This window comes from Bubalus kerabau, chromosome 2, assembly GCF_029407905.1.
Source record: "Bubalus kerabau isolate K-KA32 ecotype Philippines breed swamp buffalo chromosome 2, PCC_UOA_SB_1v2, whole genome shotgun sequence".
Classification (NCBI taxonomy): Eukaryota; Metazoa; Chordata; class Mammalia; order Artiodactyla; family Bovidae; genus Bubalus; species Bubalus kerabau.
Window position 1 is genome coordinate 162,260,898 of NC_073625.1, and position 21,358 is coordinate 162,282,255.

General features: G+C 33.5%; 1 protein-coding gene across 1 annotated transcript; it reads right to left on the reverse strand.

Annotated features, from left to right (window-relative positions):
* Positions 1 to 4,274: 4,274 nt before the first annotated feature.
* Positions 4,275 to 20,500, reverse strand: LOC129644968 (arylacetamide deacetylase). Its single transcript, XM_055570352.1, has 5 exons — positions 20,363 to 20,500; positions 12,765 to 12,987; positions 11,160 to 11,229; positions 9,767 to 9,938; positions 4,275 to 4,871 (listed from the first exon to the last, which is right to left on the reverse strand). The coding sequence occupies exons 1-5, from the start codon at positions 20,498 to 20,500 to the stop codon at positions 4,275 to 4,277; spliced, it is 1,200 nt and encodes a 399-aa protein (XP_055426327.1).
* Positions 20,501 to 21,358: the final 858 nt, after the last annotated feature.

Genomic DNA, 21,358 nt, shown 5'->3' on the forward strand with positions numbered 1-21,358 from the left:
TGGAACTCCAAGATAGAAAAGAATATTCCTTCTCAAAGATTCTGGAAAATAGAATCACATTCCCCCCCTGAGAGTAGTAAGTGAAGGAGTCCATTAAAAAGTTTTGATATATCTTTACTATATCTTTAATAAAAGCCAAGTAATTATATGCAAATAGAGTACCATAAGAGATATGTAGTGATTGGAATAGTTTTCGAGAGAATGATGGAAAACTTTGCTGTACCCAAGCCCCAGCTGTTTGATAAACAAGAGAAAGGTAAAGGACTGTGTAAAATAAAAAGCACTGATGTAGACTTTGTAAGTCCCATTTTTAAAGTTCATTTCTGGGTTTAATATATAACTTGCTATTTCAAATTCTATATTGGTTAATATATAACCTTGACTTATAGGTTGTTAAATAACTCCACTATAAAATATTGGAAGTGAAGACGTCTTACATGGGTCCTTAAGCTAACTCTGCTGACTTTAAGGTAAAATGAGTGTTTTCTTTGTCATGATTCTACTTTCTAGAGAACAAGAAAAAGAATTTGGATAACTACTTTTTCTATGTTTTCAAAGGAATTCCTGCATTGAGGTTGGTTGGTATAAAAGGAAAAATTTTAGCGCACAGATCTACTTGCCCAGGAGAGAGAGAATCAAAACTTAATGCTATATTTTCACAAGAACACTTCTGACACTCATTTTCTTAACAAACTATGAACTTTAAATACCCCTGACCTGAATCTAACTGGAGAGTCTTTCATGACTAATGATTAAGGGCATTTGTATACAGACCTATGGACCCAGAAGTACTGCATGGACACTACCTTTCAGTTCTTAATGACCACAGCCAATGTGGCAGATGCCCTTTCACTTTTCAGTTCTCAAAAAGTCTGCTTTTCCTCCTTCAAAAATGACTCAGTGAATTTCTTGTCTGGTATGCAGTCCTTGCCTGGCAATTAGCTTAGCATTAAAACAAAAACATATAAACTTTTCATATAGTCTGCTTTATTATTTGACAGTAGGGAGAAGGTAAAGACAGGATTAAATAACAGGTTAAGACTCAGGGGGAAACGTTTAAAGATTACCTATCACTCTTCTCTCTGTGTCTCTCTCATTTTGATTTGTTCAACTATCTCTTTTCTTAAAATATATACTTTAATTTGAAAAGCATTCAGGTGAAATTAGTAATAAGTCAAGTAATAGATATAAGTAATAGAAATTGTGGGGAATAATTTTCTTAACCAAAGGCAAATCTTTCTCAGGTTAAAATAGATATGTAGAAATTAAACTTCACCCTTAAGATGCTATCTTTTTTTTTTTTTTTAATTTTATTTTATTTTTAAACTTTACATAACAAAAGTTCTTGAGGAATCTTCATACCATTTTTCAGAGTGGCAGTACCAGTTTACATTCCTTCCAGCATTGGAAGACTCTGCCCTCCCAATCCATGGAGTCCGGCTTTGAACCCTGCTCAGGGAGCTAGATGCCCCATGCAACAATGAAGATGAAAGAGCCCATGGCCCCCAACTACGACTGGTGCAGCCAAATAAATATATAAACACTTTTTTTTTTTTAAGTACATTAGGAACGTGCTTCAGACACTGTTATCAATGTTCTATTGGGAGGTCCTGTGTCTCTGCTATATGATTGATCTATTGTTTAAAGTGTTATCAGTTTCCTGGCCCTATCACTATTCTTTGTTGGTACATGTTCACATTTTCTTAATCATCAGCATTCTAAAAATTGGAGTATAATTGCTTTTACAACGTTGTCTTAGTTTCTGTTGTATGATGAAGTAAATCAGCTATATTTACACATATATCCCCTCCCTCTTGAGTCTTCCTCCCCTCCCCCATATCCAAACACTCTGTGTCATCACAGAGTACCACGCTGAGCTCCCTGTGTTAAACAGCAACTTTCCACTAGCTATCTCCTTTTATACATCAACCCTACTCTCTCAATTCGTCCCACTCTCCCCTTTCCCACCATGTCCACATGTCCATACCCTATGTGTACATCTCTATTCCAGCACTGCAAACAGAATTTCTCAAAAACTTCTATCAAAACAAATATGCTTGGCAATAGATTGAATGGAAGGTGACAGTGTCTGTCTTGTGGTAGGGACACACACATGAAAGCGCTTTGTGTGGTATTCTTTGTTGTGCATTTCTACCCCACCCAACAGAACTTTTATTGATGTTTTCTGTTTTTCTTCAGCAAAGAGCAAAGGCATCATGATGGAAAGTTGACAAAAATGAGGAGTTTAATTTACATAGTCATTCACTGACTGTCATGTACCCTGACGCTTAAGAAGCACAATTAAGAGTCTCTACTTGTAATAAAAATCTGTTCTTTAAAAAATGAAGAAAGAAAAAAGTAATAAATATAAAGAATTGTATGACTTTGTGGAATTCATCTCTGGAGTACAAAAATTGATTGACCTTGTAGATTAAACAACCAGATAAACTGAATACAGAGAAAATAGCATGTAATTATTTCAATTTATGTAGCAACTAAATTAGACAAATTCAACAATTATTTTCTTGTCCAAAATTCAACAAGCAAACTTGAAGGAGAAGAGAATAAACACATTTGGTAAAAAGCAACCCTAAAATGTAGACCTAATATCAAGCTGTTAGATAATACACTTAATATCAAATAATTAAAATCTGAACACTGGAAAAAACACAAGAGTATCCATTCTTGCCCCTCTTTCTTTCCCTAACACTACTGCAGATCCTAGACAGAGCAATATGACAAGAAAGAGACATAAAAGGCATGAAGGCTGTTAATTAATAATTATTGATAAAACCCTTATTCACAGTTGAAACAATTATCTACACAGAAAATCATAAATCATTCAGTGTAGAGCTTTCTGAACTACTAAGTGAATTAAGCAAGGGCTTAGGATACAAGGTCAATATATAAAAGCAACTGGCTTCTATATCCCTGATGTCAACAACTAGAAAATAAAAATTACAAGAAAATATTGTACTTTTGAACAGGTTTAAATATGAAAAAAGTCAGGTATAAATTTAAGAAAATAACATAATAATACATGAATTATTTCTGGACTTCTGTTCTTGTCTAATTCACATCCATTCACTTATTCAGCAGTGTTTTTGCTTGTTTTATTTTGAATACACTAACTCAGTTAAGGAAATATTTTTTAGTATGCTGAACGTGAACACTGGACTGTCTTTATTTGTAAAGTTTTCCACTGCAGAATACTTTGAGGTAGGCAGAGGATAATGACAAACACCAGTAACAGAAGTATTCAACAAAAAGATTTTTACAGCACTTTTTTCAAATAATTGAATTCATTATGTTTTATAAAGTCTTTATTTAGAGGCACACATAAAATTTTTAAAAATAAATTTATTTCATATAAAACATCTTCAAACTTACCTATCTCACTTCTTAATAATTTATTTTCCTAAAACTATTTTTAAATTTATAATGTTATAGTGTGGTTTGGTATACATTTGAGGACATGTATATATGTATGTGTGCGTATATACAGATGTATATATATATATATATATGTAGATGTAGATTAAATACATTGGTATATGAGCATATGTGCAAACATATATGCACACACACATATGCATTTTTGTTTCCTTGTGCTTCTCCTGTTACTGCTCAGCTATTCATATTTGGAGCTATTTTCTTAGCTGACTCCTTGCCAGTTTCAAGGATTCAGATTATCCAAAAGTAAATGTTGCTTTTGTTTGGCTAAAATAATCTGTCAGCACCTATCATCAAAATATCAAGAGACTGAGATTTTTTATATCTCAATTATTTATATTTTGTTTTCCTTGACTAAGGAGTTGGGCATTAGAAAATAAATTTTGCAGTGGTGGACAGTTGATATAGAACTGGGACAAAAATACATAGAAAGAATAACAATTTCTTTCATACCAGCATTAAATGGATCTTATCCAAGGACCTGAAACCACGCAGAGTTAATGGTTGGTATTAAACAAGCAGACATTTATTCTAACTGAAATAATTTATGAAACAAGTAAAATGAAAAGAATGTAAGAAAACTAGATGCTTCAAAGTGATAGCTAAAAGTGAAAAATAAAATCTAATATACTCTGAGAAACAAAAGTGAGTGACACTAACCTATAAAAATCATTCCTTGACAATAACAATAATTACCTACATGCAGATTTAGAAAGACTGTAGTCTATAAAACATGTATTCCTAATGTGAATACTCTCAGTGTTTGTCCTTTTTTCCTGAAATTCTGGGGCTAACTTTTTTCTATATTGATCAGATTTTTATTACAGGTTTTCATGTAGCCAATTAATATACTGATTGGCTGCTCTATAACCAACTTTAGTAAAAAGAAAAGCAAGTGTTCCATGGAATGCACCCTCTACGTGGTTATGGATCACTCGAACTCCAGACTTCTGAAGTCGAGTAACATACATGAGTCCATCATCTCTTAAGACATCATATTGACAAGTGATGACATAGGTCAGGGGTAAACCACGCAACTTGCTGTCATCAGCTAGCAATGGTGAAGCTTTCACATCTAGAATCCCTGTGTATTTCTTAGCGAGCTCTGAACTACCATGAGTTGGAGTCTTATAAATGTGACCTTTCTTAAACTTCTCAGGGAGCAAAGAACTCCAATTAACAAATTTGAACAGATGGCTTGATTCCAGAGGAATGTGTTGGTTGGAAAGCATTGCTTTCTCAAGTGATCTATCTGTAGTGAAATATTCACTCCAGAATCTGACCATGAGTGATTTCGACAGAACTGGATAATGTGCATTTTCTCGATATGATGGTAAATCGAAATCAAAATTCTGAAGGGCAGGATATATTAAAGTTTGAACCTTGAGCTTGATCTTGACATCTGGATCTTCTAAGAGCTGAAAAAAAATATAATATATTGTTTTAATAAGTCCTTTTAATGAAAAAAGTAACCAAAATGTTAAAACAATGTATTATTAAGGTTCTTAAAAATACAATTCAATAACACAGTTTGATAAAAAATAAAAATCTTAATATCAAGTAAATTTTAGTATTCAGTTCAGTTCAGTTCAGTTGCTCAGTCGTGTCTGACTCTTTGCAACCCCACAAACTCCAGCATGTCAGGCCTCCCTGTATATTAGATGTTCATGTAGTTAATATGTTTTAATTTTCAAAGCAAAATAAATTCATATCCTCCTCATAGACTGTGCAGGAGAATCATTTTTTTTTTAAGAGGATCTTTTACTAAATGTAATTTCATACTTATGGAACTTGGATTTATAATCTGAGGTTCTATAAGTTTATAATCACGTACTGTTCTTCTCTTTTCTATTATTGAGCTTCCCTGGTGGCTCAGATGGTAAGGAATCCACCTGCAATGCCAGAGACCTGGATTCAAACCCTGGATAGGGAAAATCCCCTGGAGACAGGAATAGCTATCCACTCCAGTATTCTTGCCTGGAAAATTCCATGGACAGAGGAGCCTGGCAGGCTATAGTCCATGGGGTCACAAAGAGTCAGACACGACTGAGTGATTAACATATTTTTCTATTATTAGAATTCTTTTGAATACCTAAATATGTTAGCAAGCATTGAGATGGGAAGGAGATAGCTTGAGTTTTAAAGAGATGCTTGATTCTGGATAAGTTTAAATTATACAGAACTATTAAGTTTTTAATATTTGAACTTATTTGATGTTTCAACTTATTACTCAAATTTAATATTTAAACTTAATAGTTCAAATAAAATTAGAACTTTTGTGCTTTTCTAAATATAGTCCCCATCTTCTTCCAGAAACAGTAGAATTCTATAGTTTTCTTCAAAGCTAATTTTCCTGCAATATGCTTCTGTTACTGGAACACACTGATCATTTTATCAGTCATAAAATATGTATCTAGTTTACTGCATAGTTATATTTGGTAAGTTAAAATTTTCAGAACCAACTTTATCTTGTATATGCCTGAAGTAATGACATACTCAGGAAGAATCAAACTGATTATTAGCATACCGAAAAATAGTATCGCTTGCTTATCGGGTACAGGTAGTGTTTATCCAATTTTCAAGAGAAAACTTTTATGAATTACCTATTAAGTATGATGTTTCTTCTAAGTGATTTTGTATACATACTTTTTCAAATTAAGGAGATTCTTTTCTATTCACTGTTTCCTAATTTTTTCATATTTATAGATGCTGGATATTATCTTTAAACAACTTACTTTTATTAAGATAATCATTATTTTCTTCTTTAAATTATTAATTTGGAGAATTGTATTAAAGGTATTTTAATATTAAACCTATCACAATCTAAAGAATGAACTCAAAATAGTCACGATATACTAACCATTTAAAGTATTGTTTAATTTTTTGGATAGTATTTTAGTTCAGGATTTTGCATCTGTGTTCACAAATGTAGATGTTTATCATTTTTCCTTCTCAAATTGACCTTGTCAGGTTACAAATCAAGATACGTCAGCCTCCCAAAATGCAACTTTTGCAACTTTCAGAATTTGTTTTTAGAAGTAGATATTTCTATTAAAAATACTTGCTAGAGTTTGTGTTTAAAACTATTTGATCCTGGAGTGTGTGTGTAAAAATATAAAAATGACCGTTCCATTTATTTCATGATAATAATATAATCCTTTTTTCATATTTCCCCTAGAGTCAATTCTTTTTATAGTGAATATTTCTATTTCATGTAAATTTGAATGCATTGCAGTAAAGCTGTTCAAAGTATACTATTGTATTTTTAATATCTGTAAGATATACAGCTATAGTCTCCTTTTCTTCCTTATATCAGCTTATTAAGATTCCCATCATTTTTTCTTGGTCTGTCTCACCCAGACTAATCAACTATATTGCTTTTTTCAAGAAACTATTTCTGTTGACTTTGCTGATCTTATTGTGTTTATTTTTAATTTCATTTTTATGCTCTCATCTATCTCTTATCCCTTTTTTTTTTGTCTTTGTTTCTATTTTTTAGGCATTCTTTTCTTTTTTTAATTTCATTAAATGGATACTGACCTGTTAATTTTAGCAATTTTTTATATTTAGTTAAGGCTGTATATTTTCCTCTGGATGTTGATATATCTGTGTTTCACACAGTATAATGTATATCTATTATAATGCAGGTCAAATATTTTCACACTTGGATTAATCAGGAATGAGCATCTTACTTTCAAAACATACAGAGTTTTCTCTTGATATTTTATTAGTAGTTCAAAGCATTATGCTAACTGTGGACAGAGAGAGATATAATCTAAATAATTTGATTTCTCAAGTTTTATTGTGCATACTTAGAATCACTTAGAATTCTTGTTACATATGCATAGTGTTATTCAGGACATCTGTGGTAAGACCAATGATTCTCTATCTCCAATAAGTGCCCAGATGCTGCTGATACTGCTAGCTCACATACTATGCTATGAATAGCAGGGGTCTATTTGATTTCAGTTCTTTGAATTGTTTGAGACTTGGTTTATAACCCTGCATATGTGCCTGATTAAGAAAAATGTTTTGTGTGTTTCAAAGAAATGTACATTCTGCTGTTTATTATTTTATGTTCACTGTTTAAATTTATCAACCATGCTATTCTATTACTGAAAGAGATTAGTAAAATTCTTCCAATTTTGCTATTAATTTGTTCATTTTTCCTTTATTTCCCATCAGCTTTGCTCTGTGTTTTCAGACTGTTATTAATTGCATATAAATGGATGTTTTTTTTTTTTTTCATCTTCCAGTAAATGGAATTATAGTTAGGAATGTTGCATGTTAATTCCAGGAATAGTTTTTTTCCTCTAAGATTATTTAATATGATTATAAAATAAGTATACTGATTAGTATTTGTTTGACATATCTTTTACCATCTTTTTTTCTTGCATCTATCTATATCTATGTTTTAAAGCATCCTATTCATACAACTTCTGTTGGAATTTAAAATTTTATTGTTTCCATTTTTTGTATTCTACCAGAATTTTTAGTACATCTATACCAAAACATTTATTAATATTTTTGGTTTAAATTCATAATTTATGTATTATTGTGCATTCTATTTATCTCATCTATTCTATTATTCTTTTTCCATTTTGTAGTTTTTGAAATATTTTTTATTATTCAATTTTCCTCTGATATCATTTTATTGGTACACTTTTATAAAATTTTTTTATATGTCCACTAAGGATAAACATAAAATTCATTACTTTATCAAATGTGAAGATGGCTGGATGGCATCACCGACTCGATGGACATGAGTTTGAGTGATCTCCGGGAGTTGGTGACGGACAGGGAGGACTGGTGTGCTGTAATTCATGGGGTCGCAAAGAGTTGGACACTACTGAGCGACTGAACTGAATGTTAATTATATCTTTATTACCTTCTTACAGAATAGAAAGTTAATGGAATATTTTAATATTCTAATTAGCCCTTCTGTGCATGGGTTATTATAATTTTTCATATTAATTTATTTCTATTTTTGCATCACAGGACACAATTATTATTGTTTTATAGAGTCATGTTCATTTTCATTTTAGTCTGTGAATATATTTACCTTTTTCCCTCCTCTTTATTTTTTCCTATCTTTTTGATCCTCCCTCTGTGGTTAATTTCCTTCTGCCTGAAACACTCCTCTTTAAAATCCAAAGGGAGAGTATGTTGGGTTGTGAATTTTCTGGAATTTTATTTCTAAAAATAGTCATCATTTTGTCCTCAGATTAGAAGGATATATTCATATTAGTCTTTTTGCCATATATTTAATGACATTATTATTTTATATTTTCTATCTTTTAATCTCTCTGTTCAACATTACAAACAATTTTCTGATCTCTCTTCCAATTTTCTATATTGCTGTATTGCAGTCAATATACTAACACTTCTACATAGTAAAACCTAGAATGAACCCTAATATAAACTATGGACTTTGGAGGATTATAATGTGTAAATACAAGTTCATTAACTGTAACAAATGTACCACTCTGGGTGGGGTTGTTGATAATGAAAGAGTCTATGAATGTGTGGCAGAGGGTAGACTGTAAATTTCTCATCTTCTTCTCAATTTTTATATGAATCTAAAATTGCTCAAAAAGTATAAAATCTTAAAACAACTACATTGAAAGCCTAATTTTTATGGGTAATGTTTTTATTTATTGAAATTTTGTTTATTTTTCATATATCTTATATTATTAGTTTTACATAGTTTCTTTCATGAGCATATTTCCAAATTTTGAAATACACTTTTATTTATTTTAAACAGATTCTACTAAAACATTTTTCTAACAATAAGAACATCTGAATCTGGGTGATATCTTTTTCCTGTTAACTTGTTTTTATTTTCCTCTTTGTATATCTGCTTACTTTCAACTCTCTGTTGATTACTGAAAAAAAAATAATCAGTTTTAGGAATAAACTGGAAACTAGGATCATGTTGACTTCTCTCAGTGATGACCTATATTTCTTTCTGGCAAGCATATATACACATATTAAAGTATATTATAATATACAATATTCTGAACATATGTCATGAATATACTTAGATTACATACAATATTCAGATTTCTTAATTATACTTATTGTTACCCTTTATTGATTTTCTCTCATTAAAAATGCCAATGGACTATATAGGAAATTGCCTCAGCATTTTATATATAAAGAAGTTCACAGTATGAAATCATTCTTCTCAATGTTCTTAAATAAGTAAAATAAAATTAGTGACAAATTATATTTATAATCTTGATGTATGAGTTAAAAATTAGTAAATGAAAGATAAAGAAAATACAATAAGTGAAAATGCTGAGCATCTTACCTGCTGTGCCACTGCTGCAGCTAAATTCCCTCCAGCACTGTCTCCAGAGATACCGATTCTTCCAGGATCTACACCATAGCTTTCAAGATTTTGGGGGTCTAAAAACCATTTTAATGCAGTGTACACATCTTCAAATTGAACTGGAAAATGGTACTTTGGGGCTAGTCTGTAGCTGTAGATAGGAAAACAATGCTTTCTTAATCATTGATTTTCTTATCATTTAAAATTTTTTATTTAACTTTTACTTTATGTTGACATATTTGATTAACATTGTTGTGTTAGTTTCACGTGTACAGCAAAGTGATTCCGTTACACATATACATATATCCATTCTTTTTCAGATTCCTTTCCCATATAGTGTATAACAGAATATTGAGCAGAGTTCCCTGTGCTATAACCATTGATTTTCCTGGACTCTTGACCAAAAATCAAGAGTAAAATTTTGCTTTTACCAACATATTTGTTGGAAACATGTTTTTCCTAATCATAAAATTTGACTGGGAATCTCTAAATATTGTTATTTTTATAATCAAAATATAAAGTCCAATTGTTAAATTTGGTTCAGTCTTGGAGAAAAGCTTACTAGCTGCTACCTTTCCCAGAAAAAAAATATTTGCAGAGTGATTATTTTTGGTAAATGTTCTATCTTTTTTTTTTAAAAAAAATATCATTATTATTACTTGTTTCTCTAGAATTACTGTTATTTTATCAAAATATATCAGTTTAATATGATAATTATTCCATTAGTCCATTAACTGAATTTTCTGAAGTTTATGTTTAAGAAGGTTCTCACAGAGAGTGTGTTCTATAGAAAATTTAAACCCTTTTCCTACTCTTTCTAAGGTGTATATTAGAATGGACTTTGAGATAGGTTTTGTCTTACTTTCATGGTAAATATGGGTAATATCAATGGATTACTAACTTCTAGTCACCTTTCTAAGCACTGTTACATGTATTATAATATGTAGTCCCCATGTCAATGATGAGATATGCAAATCGCTAATACTTAGAGTTCAATATCCTGTAAAATATCACACAGTTACCAATCTGCAGAGCTGACATTCAACCCCAATCCTCTGGCTCAAAAATTTCCTTAATATCCTGCTAATTATAGGGAAAGATCCAGAGGTAGTAGTAAAATCCATGTGATACTGTTGGCTAACTTCACTTGAACAACACCTTGCCTTTCTGACCTCTGTTCCTCCTTCAAATATGGTGTATGCCTTTTCTCTCCACTGCTGGACTGGACAGCTTCTGACATTTGGTTTCTCTGTCCATAATCAATGTCATCAGAGGCACAGATTTATTTTTGCCATAATAAGACACTCTATATAGTTGAATGTATACTGATATGTAAGGCATATGGCCTAAAATCAAATAACACAGCTCTTACTTGGTTGATATGACAACTGCATCAAGTCTCTCTGCTGTCCATCTTGACAGAAGGTCATAGCTATAATAATCTGAAATAAAAGAAAAAGTACTGGACTGTCAGGGGACGTTCAGCTTTAAGGGATCCAATATGTTGCAATTTCCTTTGTGTGCCATTTCTCAAGGACTCTCTGTTTCTTATCAGTCCCTGGAATACAGGAAAGAGTAGAGCTGCATGCAGTTCTCAGGGCTGAGATCATGGGAAAGGGCACCTGCTTGGATTCTTTTCAGTGACTCTCTTCAGCGACCTTGTATATATTAGACTATCCATTTTGTTGCAACTGGTAGAATTTCATTCTTTGTAATGGCTGAGTAATCATTTTACTGAAGATATATAAGCATGCATTTCTGCTAATAAAATACCCTTGTTCCACTAGAGACTTGGGTCCCCCACGTCCTTCTTTCTGTCTTCATTCTTTTAGGAGTGTGGATGCCTACCAAGCTCACTTTCTCACCGGGCTTTCAAGACCCTCTTGAGAGGACGCCCTGTGCCTTCATGAGCGGCACATGTCCTGTGCATGGGCTTTATTGGTTTTGCACGTAACCTGAGCGATACTGCTCTCTCTCCTTCTCTTTTTCTCTCTTTCTTTTCATCGACTCTGGTCCCCAGGTCCTGGTCTGTAAAAGACCACAACACTGGACCACTATAAGAATTGAAAAATGATACTGTCAAGAATAAAGTTTACTGTGATGACTTTATATTTCTTCCCTTTATCTTAAAATATTACCTAAAGAAAAAAGTCTAATACTTAGCTTCCTGTTGATCAGTTTACATATTCACATGTCAGTAGAATGTGAATCATTAAGTCTGGTGATCCTTTCACTTGCCCCTGATCAGTTTTCCTTTTCAGAGCACAGTGGCATGTCTTACCCTTGCCAACCTTACTCTCAGTACACTGGACCTTGGGCCTTGAACACCGTCTTCCTACTTTCAATCCACAGTCCTACCCATTGTGATAACATACATGAAAAAATGTACTAAATGTCTCCTTTCAAACATAAAAACTAAACTGTTTTTCTGGAGTACCACTTGATCTGGGAAAGGATAGAAATGTTCTTCAAGGGAAAATAAAATAATAAAATGCAACTCATTATTTAGTCCTATACTGTTAAGCAGGAGATGATTTCAAGAAAGCTGACTATATCTTAACATTTAATTAAGTAATTGAAAAGCTTTTTCACATCTATATTGGGGCATTAGGAACTCTGAAAATAATCATTTGCGTCTTGAAGGGTAAATAAGACATTTCCAGCAATATGTTAATGAGTTCAAAAGACAAAAAGAGTTTTTATTTGCTAAGGTGCTTAATCTTCATTCTGCAAAATTTATAGGGTCTGTCAGTGAGTGGTAAGATCAGAAACTGTCTTAATTTTTTTTTGTAACAAAATGTGTTAAATGCTGAATGTTAATAACATTTTATTCAGACTGAGATTTCAAAAACTTAATTCCTGTTTATTTCCTGAAAATAATTTCAGAAGCAAGAGCATGATATTTAATTTGTAGCTCCTAATATAAGAATCATCATTTACATTATATGAAATGAATCTACCAATGTATCACCCTTACCATTACTACCAAAACACCAGCCACCACCATGAATATAAAACAAGCCTCTTCTTAATGATTTTGTCTTCTGTTGGGGCACATATATACGGACAGGAATATCATTGAATGTTGTATCTCTCACAATTATGTTCTCATCTGATGTTGGTGGAAAACCTTGAATTCTTGAAAAGAGTGCCATCAATTTCATGAAATGGTTTAGCCCCAATATTTCACCAAACAGGGCCTAAAATGAAATAAAAATACACATATACTCTAACTGTAAAAAATGTTTTGAGTCAAGAGGTGTACATAAATATTCAATATGACCCCAAAACTCTTAGTTATAGTCAGAAAAATCAATGATTATACCACCAGAAGATATACAAACCCAGATGCTTTACTACTGTATGATGAATAACCTAAGTGACACTAATCCTCACTTATACACTCACCCAATAGATATTAGTATGGAATATATAATTCTGTTGTCAATGCCCAGTAGAATTAGGCAAGCTATTCATCCTCAAAAAAAAAAAAAGAAAAGAAAAGAAAAAATCACAGTCTAATGAAAGGCAAGTTATAAAAGTACATTGTAATATAAATATGGGAAAAATTCTTTGGAATAATTGTCAAGGTGAGGAAAAGGTTTTTAACTTCTACTTTAACTAAGACTTAAAAGGAAAATAGAGTTTTGATGATTAACTGAAGAGAAAACCTTTCAGTCAGATTAGGTAAGCTTAGTCTAGAGAAAAACAAAATGTGGTGATAGAGAAATACAGGTTGTTTGCTATTCCTATACTTCTAGACTCCAAGAGGTTGAATGAAAGGAAAGAGTCCTTAAGAAGAATTTAATAAAATATACAACACATACATATTAAAAACCAAACAAAACCCAAAGGCTATGAAAGGCATATTGAAAAATTAAGTTTTGTTAAATTTAACAATAATATTTAAAAAATCTAGTAAAGTGGTTGAAAAGTCAAAGCACAATGTAAATAATAAACTTGCAATTATGAAAATGATAGTCTTTAGAATATATAACAAACTGATTACAGTAAGAAATAGACTAACAATTCAATAGACAAAAGATTCCAACATTTTTTTCATGAAAGGTCTAGAATGACTGAGGCTCTAAGTCTAACAAAAATACTCAATTTTCAAATATGCAATTCAAAAGGAATGGCAAATACAACAAAATGGTGGAATAAGCACTGTTTTAACTTTCTTTCATTTCTAATTTTATTACAATGAAGGTAAAATAAAAATCTTAATACAGTTATGCTATGAAAGCAAAATACAATTGGCCCTCCATATCCTAGGGTTGTGATCTCTGGTGGGTTGAATCCAGGTTTCCCAGGTGGCGCTTTTGGTAAAGAACCCACCTGCCAATGCAGGAGACATAGGAGAGGCCAGTTTGATCCCTTGGATAGGGAAGATCCCCTGGATGAGGGCATGGCAACCCACTCCAGTATTCTTGCCTGGAGAATCTCACGGACAGAAGATCCTGGCAGTCTACAGTCCATAGTGTTGCACAGAGTCGGACATAACAAGCGACTTAGCAGGCACACACAGGTTGAATCCACAGATACAAAATCCACTGATAGGAGGATTGGCTATATTAATTGGTCTGTGCCATTTAATATAAGGGACTTCAGCCCTGATATTGGTTTCTGAGGGGGTTTCTTCAATCAATCTCCTGCCACCCTGATAACAAGACTGTATTATAATATATGCTTCTGAAAAAAGGCACAATACTAGGAATCATAATAACAAAAAGCTTAGTTCTCCAAGACACAGCAATACTAAAATGTGTATGCAAACAGTAACAGAGCTTAATAATGCAGGAATCGAGAACTGAAAAATTGAAAGAAGAAACAAAAAAAAAATCCAAAATTATTAGTTGGAAATTGATATTCTTATACCATTTATTGATAGAAAAAGCAAATAGAAAAATAGTAACCATATAGAAAATTTGAAAAAACTATCAACTCAACAGAATTAATGTATTGAGGACATTCCACTCAACGAAAACAGAATACACATTCTTTTCAACTGCATAAAGAAATTTCACAAAGATGTACCACAGGACAAATTTTGGGGGAAAAATATCTCAACAAGCCAAATAAATTAAGATCATACAGAGTAGTTGTCAATCATAGCATAAGTGAAATAAAAACTGGAAACATAATAGTGTATGAGGAATCCCTACACATTTGGAAATTAAACAACATATTCCTAAATAACTCATTGGCCAAGGAAAAGATACCTCTAGACAAATTGAAAAAATATTTTTAAGCAATTGAAAATGAAATTATAGCATATCAAAATTTGTAGAGTGCAGAAAAAGCATTGACTGAAGGAAAATTCTTAGCTTTAAATGCATTATTAGAGGAGAAGAAAGGTCTGAAGGAACTGATCTAAGCTTCCTCCACTACAAATTTAGAGTTAGATTAGCATATTAAAGTATGAAGGAAAGAATAAAGGGGGAAAAAACCCTGGAAATCAATAAAATCAAAATAGATAAAGAAAATTAAAGATTTATTCATTGAAAAAAAATCCCATAAAATTGATCAGCCTCCAGTCAGAATAACCAGAAAGAAAGAGAAGTTGCAGTTTACCAGTATCAGAAATAAATGAAAGGACACAATTTTAAATGCTCAAACCCATAGACACAGTAGGCAGCAGTCAATGTGTGCTCAGATCAACTGGACTGGCCACCCAGGGAGTGTGACATGTAGGGCAAACTGGGACTAGGACTTGGATAACTGTAAGACATGTGGAAAGAAATCGAAGATGACACAAACAGACAGATATACAATGCTTATGAATTAGAATTGATATTATTACTGTAAAAATGACCATACTCCTCAAGGCAATCTACAGAGTCAAAGTAATCTCTGTCAAAATACCAATGGCATGTTTCATAGAATTAGAATAAAGAACTCTAGAATTGTATGGAAATGCAAAAGACTCTGAATAACCCAAACAATTCTGATAAAAAAGAACAATGCTGGAGGTATCATGCTCTCTGATTTCAAACTATACTACTAAGCTATATTGATCAAATAAGGACTATACTGGGAAAAAAACAAACCAAGACATCAATGGATTAGAATTGTGATACGGGAAAAAAACAGATCCAGACATCAATGGATTAGAATCTCAAGACCAGAAATAAACTCGCACTTATATGGGAAATTACTCTATGACAAAGGGCAAGAATATACAATGGGGGAAAAAACAGCCTCTTCAATAAATGGTGTTGGGAAAACTGGACAGCTACATGCTAAGAATCAAACAGGACTACCTTCTCACATCATTTAAAAAATATACTCAAAATATATTAAAGACATAAATGTAAGACCTGAATCAATAAAACTCTTTAAAAAATAGGCAATATGCTCTCTGACATCAGTCTCTGCAATACGTTTTTGGAAATGTCTCTTTAGACAAGGGAAACAAAAACAAAAATAAACAAATGGGACTACATCAAATTAAAAAGCTTTTGCACAGTGAAGGAGACTATCAACAGAATTAAAAGTCTGTCTACTGAATGGGAGCAGATGTTATATAAATGATATAACTGATAAGGGGTTAATATCTAAAATATACAGATTATTAAAAATTAATGTGATCTTGTGTTTGCTATAAGCAATTGGTTTCAATTTCAATTATATGTATTGAAAATGAAGTTGCTATAAGTATAGATCTTGTTGACCTGATGAATAACTTTATAGAACAATGAGAAAAGACTTGATAAATAAAAAGCATTACATTAATAAGTTATTATTATTCATTGTAACACATAAATTACATACATATTTTTATAATTTGTATATGCTGTTATTCATGTATTCACTATTACCTGTATTATTTGTTGCTGCTGTTTAGTTGCTCAGTCGTGCTTGACTGTTTGTGACCCCAAGGACTGTAGTCTGCCAGGCTCCTCTGTCCATGGGATTTCCCAGGCAAGAATACTGAAGTAGGTTGACATTTCCTCCTTCAGGGGATCTTCCCAACCCAGAAATCAAACCTGCATCTCCTGCATGGGCAGGCAGATTCTTTACTGCTGAACAAACAGAGAAGCCCAAACATACCTAGCTCAACATTGTGTGTGTGTGATCAGTTGTGTCTGACTTTTGCAACCCCTGAACTGTAGCCCTCTAGGCTCCTCTGTCCATGGGATTTTTTAGGCATGAATACTGAAGTGATTTCCATTCCTATTTCAGGGGATCTTCCCAACCCATGGATCGAACCCTTGTCTTTTGCATCTCCTGTGTCGGCAGGTAGATTCTTTTCCATTGTGCCACCTGGGAAGCTCACATATATTATATATCATGAGTAATAGATGCTTTTAAAGGAAAAGCTTTATGATTAAATATCTTTGTGCCTTTTTCTCCCTGCCTTTTGAACAAGGGTTCTCGAGTTTTCATTTTGCACCAGGCTCGAAAAATTATTTAGCCAGCTCTACTTGATATACACAAACTGGGGCTAGACTACTATTTTGCTTCCATAATGGAGTACACATGCCAGCCATTATCATGAACACTAGTGCACATATAGACACTGAAACAAAGCTGGTAGTTACCAAAAGGAAGACATTTGTTATTTCCTTAGCCTTGTTGGAGCACTCCCAGACTTGTCTCATAATAGTAGCGTCACTCCAACATAACAAGTATTCTGTTGGGTTTTTTGCATTTCTCATTTAATCATATATCTTATAGATCTGTCCACATCTTCACATAAAAAGTCCCCTCATTCTTTTACATAATGCAAAGGATTCAGTAAGTGTATAAAAATATAGTTCACTTATTCAGCCCTATTGAGGTGCAAAGTTTTGTTATTTTTAGTATTTTGGTATTACAAGCAATAAAATAGCAATACATGAAAAACTTCCAGAGGTTGCATTTTGTCTATGATGAATCCACGAAATGGAATTGCTGAGCCAATTGGAATTTTGCTAAGTATTGCAAAGTCATTCTGTAATATTTTCATGCCTTGCTGGTTGGAGTGGAAAATATTACGGAATGACTTTAGCAGTTTCAAATCTGCCACCAAACAATCTTTGCTGATTCCTTTTTTATACAGAGAGGGTCAGAGAGAGAGAGACAGAGAGACAGACAAAGGGAGAAGGCTAATCTTGCAGTGAGAAGATTAGAGGAGTAAACTGGATCAGGTTTCCAAATAAGTAGTCATAACAAATCCAGGGGTGATAACTGATTGCCTCTAACTAAACCTCTCATTCTTGACTATACGGATCTTGGACACTTGGGCAAACTTAGGGATATTGTGAGGGACAGAAAAGCCTGGTGTGCTACAGTTCATGGGGTCACAAAGAGTCAGACACCACTAGGCAACTGACCACCACCAACAAACCTCTCATGTTTTTTATTAGGCATTTACAGTCAGCTTTTCTATACCATGAGAACCTACTTGCAGGTCTACAGCATATATTGTGTTCCAAAAACATTACTAGTGTTTAAATGTCATAGGTTACTACAGAGTAAGCATGTGACTTCTGAATTTTGTATGAAATTCTGAAAGTGAAAGCTTGTTGTTGACCCATGAAAAGATGCCAGAATTCTTGGCCTCCAGAGGAGAAGAATTCAATCCGGGGTCAGAGACGAGGCTTGATCGCTCAGAGCATTTGTGTAATAAAGTTTTATTAAAGTATAAAGGAGATAGAGAAAGCTTCTGACAAAGGCATCAGAAGAGGGCAGAAAGAGTATCCCCCTGCTAGTCTTCAGCTGGATGTTATATAGTCATTAACAGTCTGTTAATGAAAGAAAGGAATGTCTTAAAAGTCAGAATGGCACTAGGCCCTTCATCCATAAAATGTATTTTGGAATAATCTCTGTACCAGACGATTCATCCCAGGCCATAAAACAATTGACTTGAATCTTGTAGAAGGGCAGATTACCAAACAAATAGTTTAGTTTACATAGATTAGGGGAACAATATCTGAGTATAACATAATGGTTTGTCAAGTAGTTTCTGAGCCAAAAGGCGGAACCAACTTGAAGACAGAGTCTGGGGTAAATGTATAGTACATTAACATAGCTTAAGACAAACATTTCCATAAGAAAAAATGCATTGGTTAACTCAAGGTTTGAGAATAGTTAACTTCAGGTGTTCTGGTATTCCCATCTCTTTCAGAATTTTCCACAGTTTATTGTGAGCCACAAAGTCAAAGGCTTTGGCATAGTCAATAAAGCAGAAATAGATGTTTTTCTGGAACTCTCTTGCTTTTTCCATGATCCAGCGCATGTTGGCAATTTGATCTCTGGTTCCTCTGCCTTTTCTAAAACCAGCTTGAACATCTGGACGTTCACAGTTCATGTATTGCTGAAGCCTGGCTTGGAGAATTTTGAGCATTACTTTACTAGTGTGTGAGATGAGTGCAATTGTGCGGTAGTTTGAGCATTCTTTGGCATTGCCTTTCTTTGGGATTGGAATGAAAACTGACCTTTTCCAGTCCTGTGGCCACTGCTGAGTTTTCCAAATGTGCTGGCATATTGAGTGCAGCACTTTCACAGCATCATCTTTCAGGATTTGAAATAGCTCAACTGGAATTCCATCACCTCCACTAGCTTTGTTCATAGTGATGCTTTCTAAGGCCCACTTGACTTCACATTCCAGGATGTCTGGCTCTAGGTGAGTGATCACACCATCGTGATTATCTGGGTCGTGAAGATCTTTTTTGTGTAGTTCTTCTGTGTATTCTTGCCACCTCTTCTTAATATCTTCTGCTTGTGTTAGGTTCATACCATTTCTGTCCTTTATCGAGCCCATCTTTGCATGAAATGTTCCTTTGGTATCTCTGATTTTCTTGAAGAGATCCCTAGTCTTTCCCATTCTGTTGTTTTCCTCTATATCTTTGCTGAAGAAGGCTTTCTTATCTCTTCTTGCTATTCTTTGGAACTCTGCATTCAGATGTTTATATCTTTCCTTTTCTCCTTTGCTGTTCGCTTTTCTTCTTTTCACAGCTATTTGTAAGGCCTCCCCAGACAGCCATTTTGCTTTTTTGCGTTTCTTTTCTATGGGAGTTGGTGATGGGCAGGGAGACCTGGCGTGCTGTGATTCATGGGGTCACAAAAAGTCAGACACGACTGAGCGACTGATCTGATCTGATCTGATCTGAACTTCAGGTGAGACCAGGTGTCATTATGGCAACACAGTATTTTAAGGGAAACCTTCTTTTAAATTTGTATAGAGAAGGAAAAAAAAATATGCTAGTTTGTTTCCTCCTGCAGCTTAAGAGAGACACAAATGTCTGACAGATGCAGCCTGTTTTCTCCATTTGGAGACCCCTGGCCTTCCTGCCTGTTACCCTCTCAAAAGCACACAAGAGTAGAAAAAATAAAACAAGATTGTCACACACACATATGCACACACACACACATTTTTACTGCTAGCAGAATAGATCACTTTAGAAATACAACCTGAATGCCTCCTTGGTCATCTGGTTACAGTTTGCTCTGAGATCACTCAGCAGTATAGCAGTCAGGAGAATTTGACAACAGGAAGCCAAGATTATGAAGAACTTGTAAAAACAAAATGAAACAAAGCTAGAATATTATAAAACTTGACTTTCTTGATTAATAAATAATTTCACTTACCAAATATGATGAAGTTTTTAAAAAAGTATTTAACAGCATTATTTTCCATGGTTCTTCAACATTATCTGGAAGAGGTACATAAATATAACCTGCTAAGAGGACTCCCAATATCAGAAAGCCAAAATATTTTTTCCCCATGTTGTAACTGTTCTGTTTCTTAAGCAAGACAGTATTAGACAACATTTCAGTGCCTGAAACTAAATAGAGGCAAACACCACCTAGTTACTATGTAACTTCTGGGCCATTGAGTTCACTCATTGGCACAATAGGTTGTTACATGGCAGGTACAGAAGGCTAGTGCTAAGGATAACAGCTGAAGTTCCAGTGTGCAGTTTGTAAAGGATAACACTCACATTTTTGACAGTTCATATCAAATCTCCCTGCATTAACATATGAGAAAAATAATTATAGAACACCAATTTAGAGAATAATATTCTCAAAGATTCTGTAAAATAGAACAGACACATACTCCCTCTGTGTATGTGCCTTAGTTGCTCAGTTGTGTCTGACTTTTTTGACTTCATGGACTGTAGCCCACCAGGCTCCACTGTCCATGGAATTCTCCAGGAGAGTACTGGAGTGGGTATTCCAGGGGATCTTTTACAGGGGATCTTTTGACCCAAGGGTTGAACCGGGTTCTCCTCCATTGTGGGCAGTTTCTTTACCATTTGAGCCACCAGGAAAGAGAAGAAAACAAAGAGATCCATAAAAAAGTTTGATATACCTTTAATGATATCTTTATTATAGCTTTATTAAAAGTCAGTCATATACAAATTGATCATCTTAATGGCTATGTAGTGACTGGAGTAGTTTTGGAGTGAATAATGGAAAACTTTCCAGCACCTAAGCCTAAGCCAAGACTTAGGTCCACTGTTGGGTAACCCAGGAAAGATAATGAACTTTGTGAAATGAAAGGCACTGATGTAGACTTTGTAAGTCCAATTTTAAAAGTGCATTTCTCAGCTTATTATTAACTTGCTATTTCAAATTCTATTT

Bases quoted from the DNA above. Each gene is read 5' to 3' on its own strand.
- LOC129644968 (XM_055570352.1), bottom strand. From the start codon at position 20,500: ATGGGGAAAAAATATTTTGGCTTTCTGATATTGGGAGTCCTCTTAGCA. The intron at 9,939-11,159 runs GTAAGAGCTGTG...TCCTATCTACAG, and splicing joins GCAGTTGTCATATCAACCAA to CTACAGACTAGCCCCAAAGT. The intron at 4,872-9,766 runs GTAAGATGCTCA...ATTTTTTTTCAG, and splicing joins CTGCAGCAGTGGCACAGCAG to CTCTTAGAAGATCCAGATGT.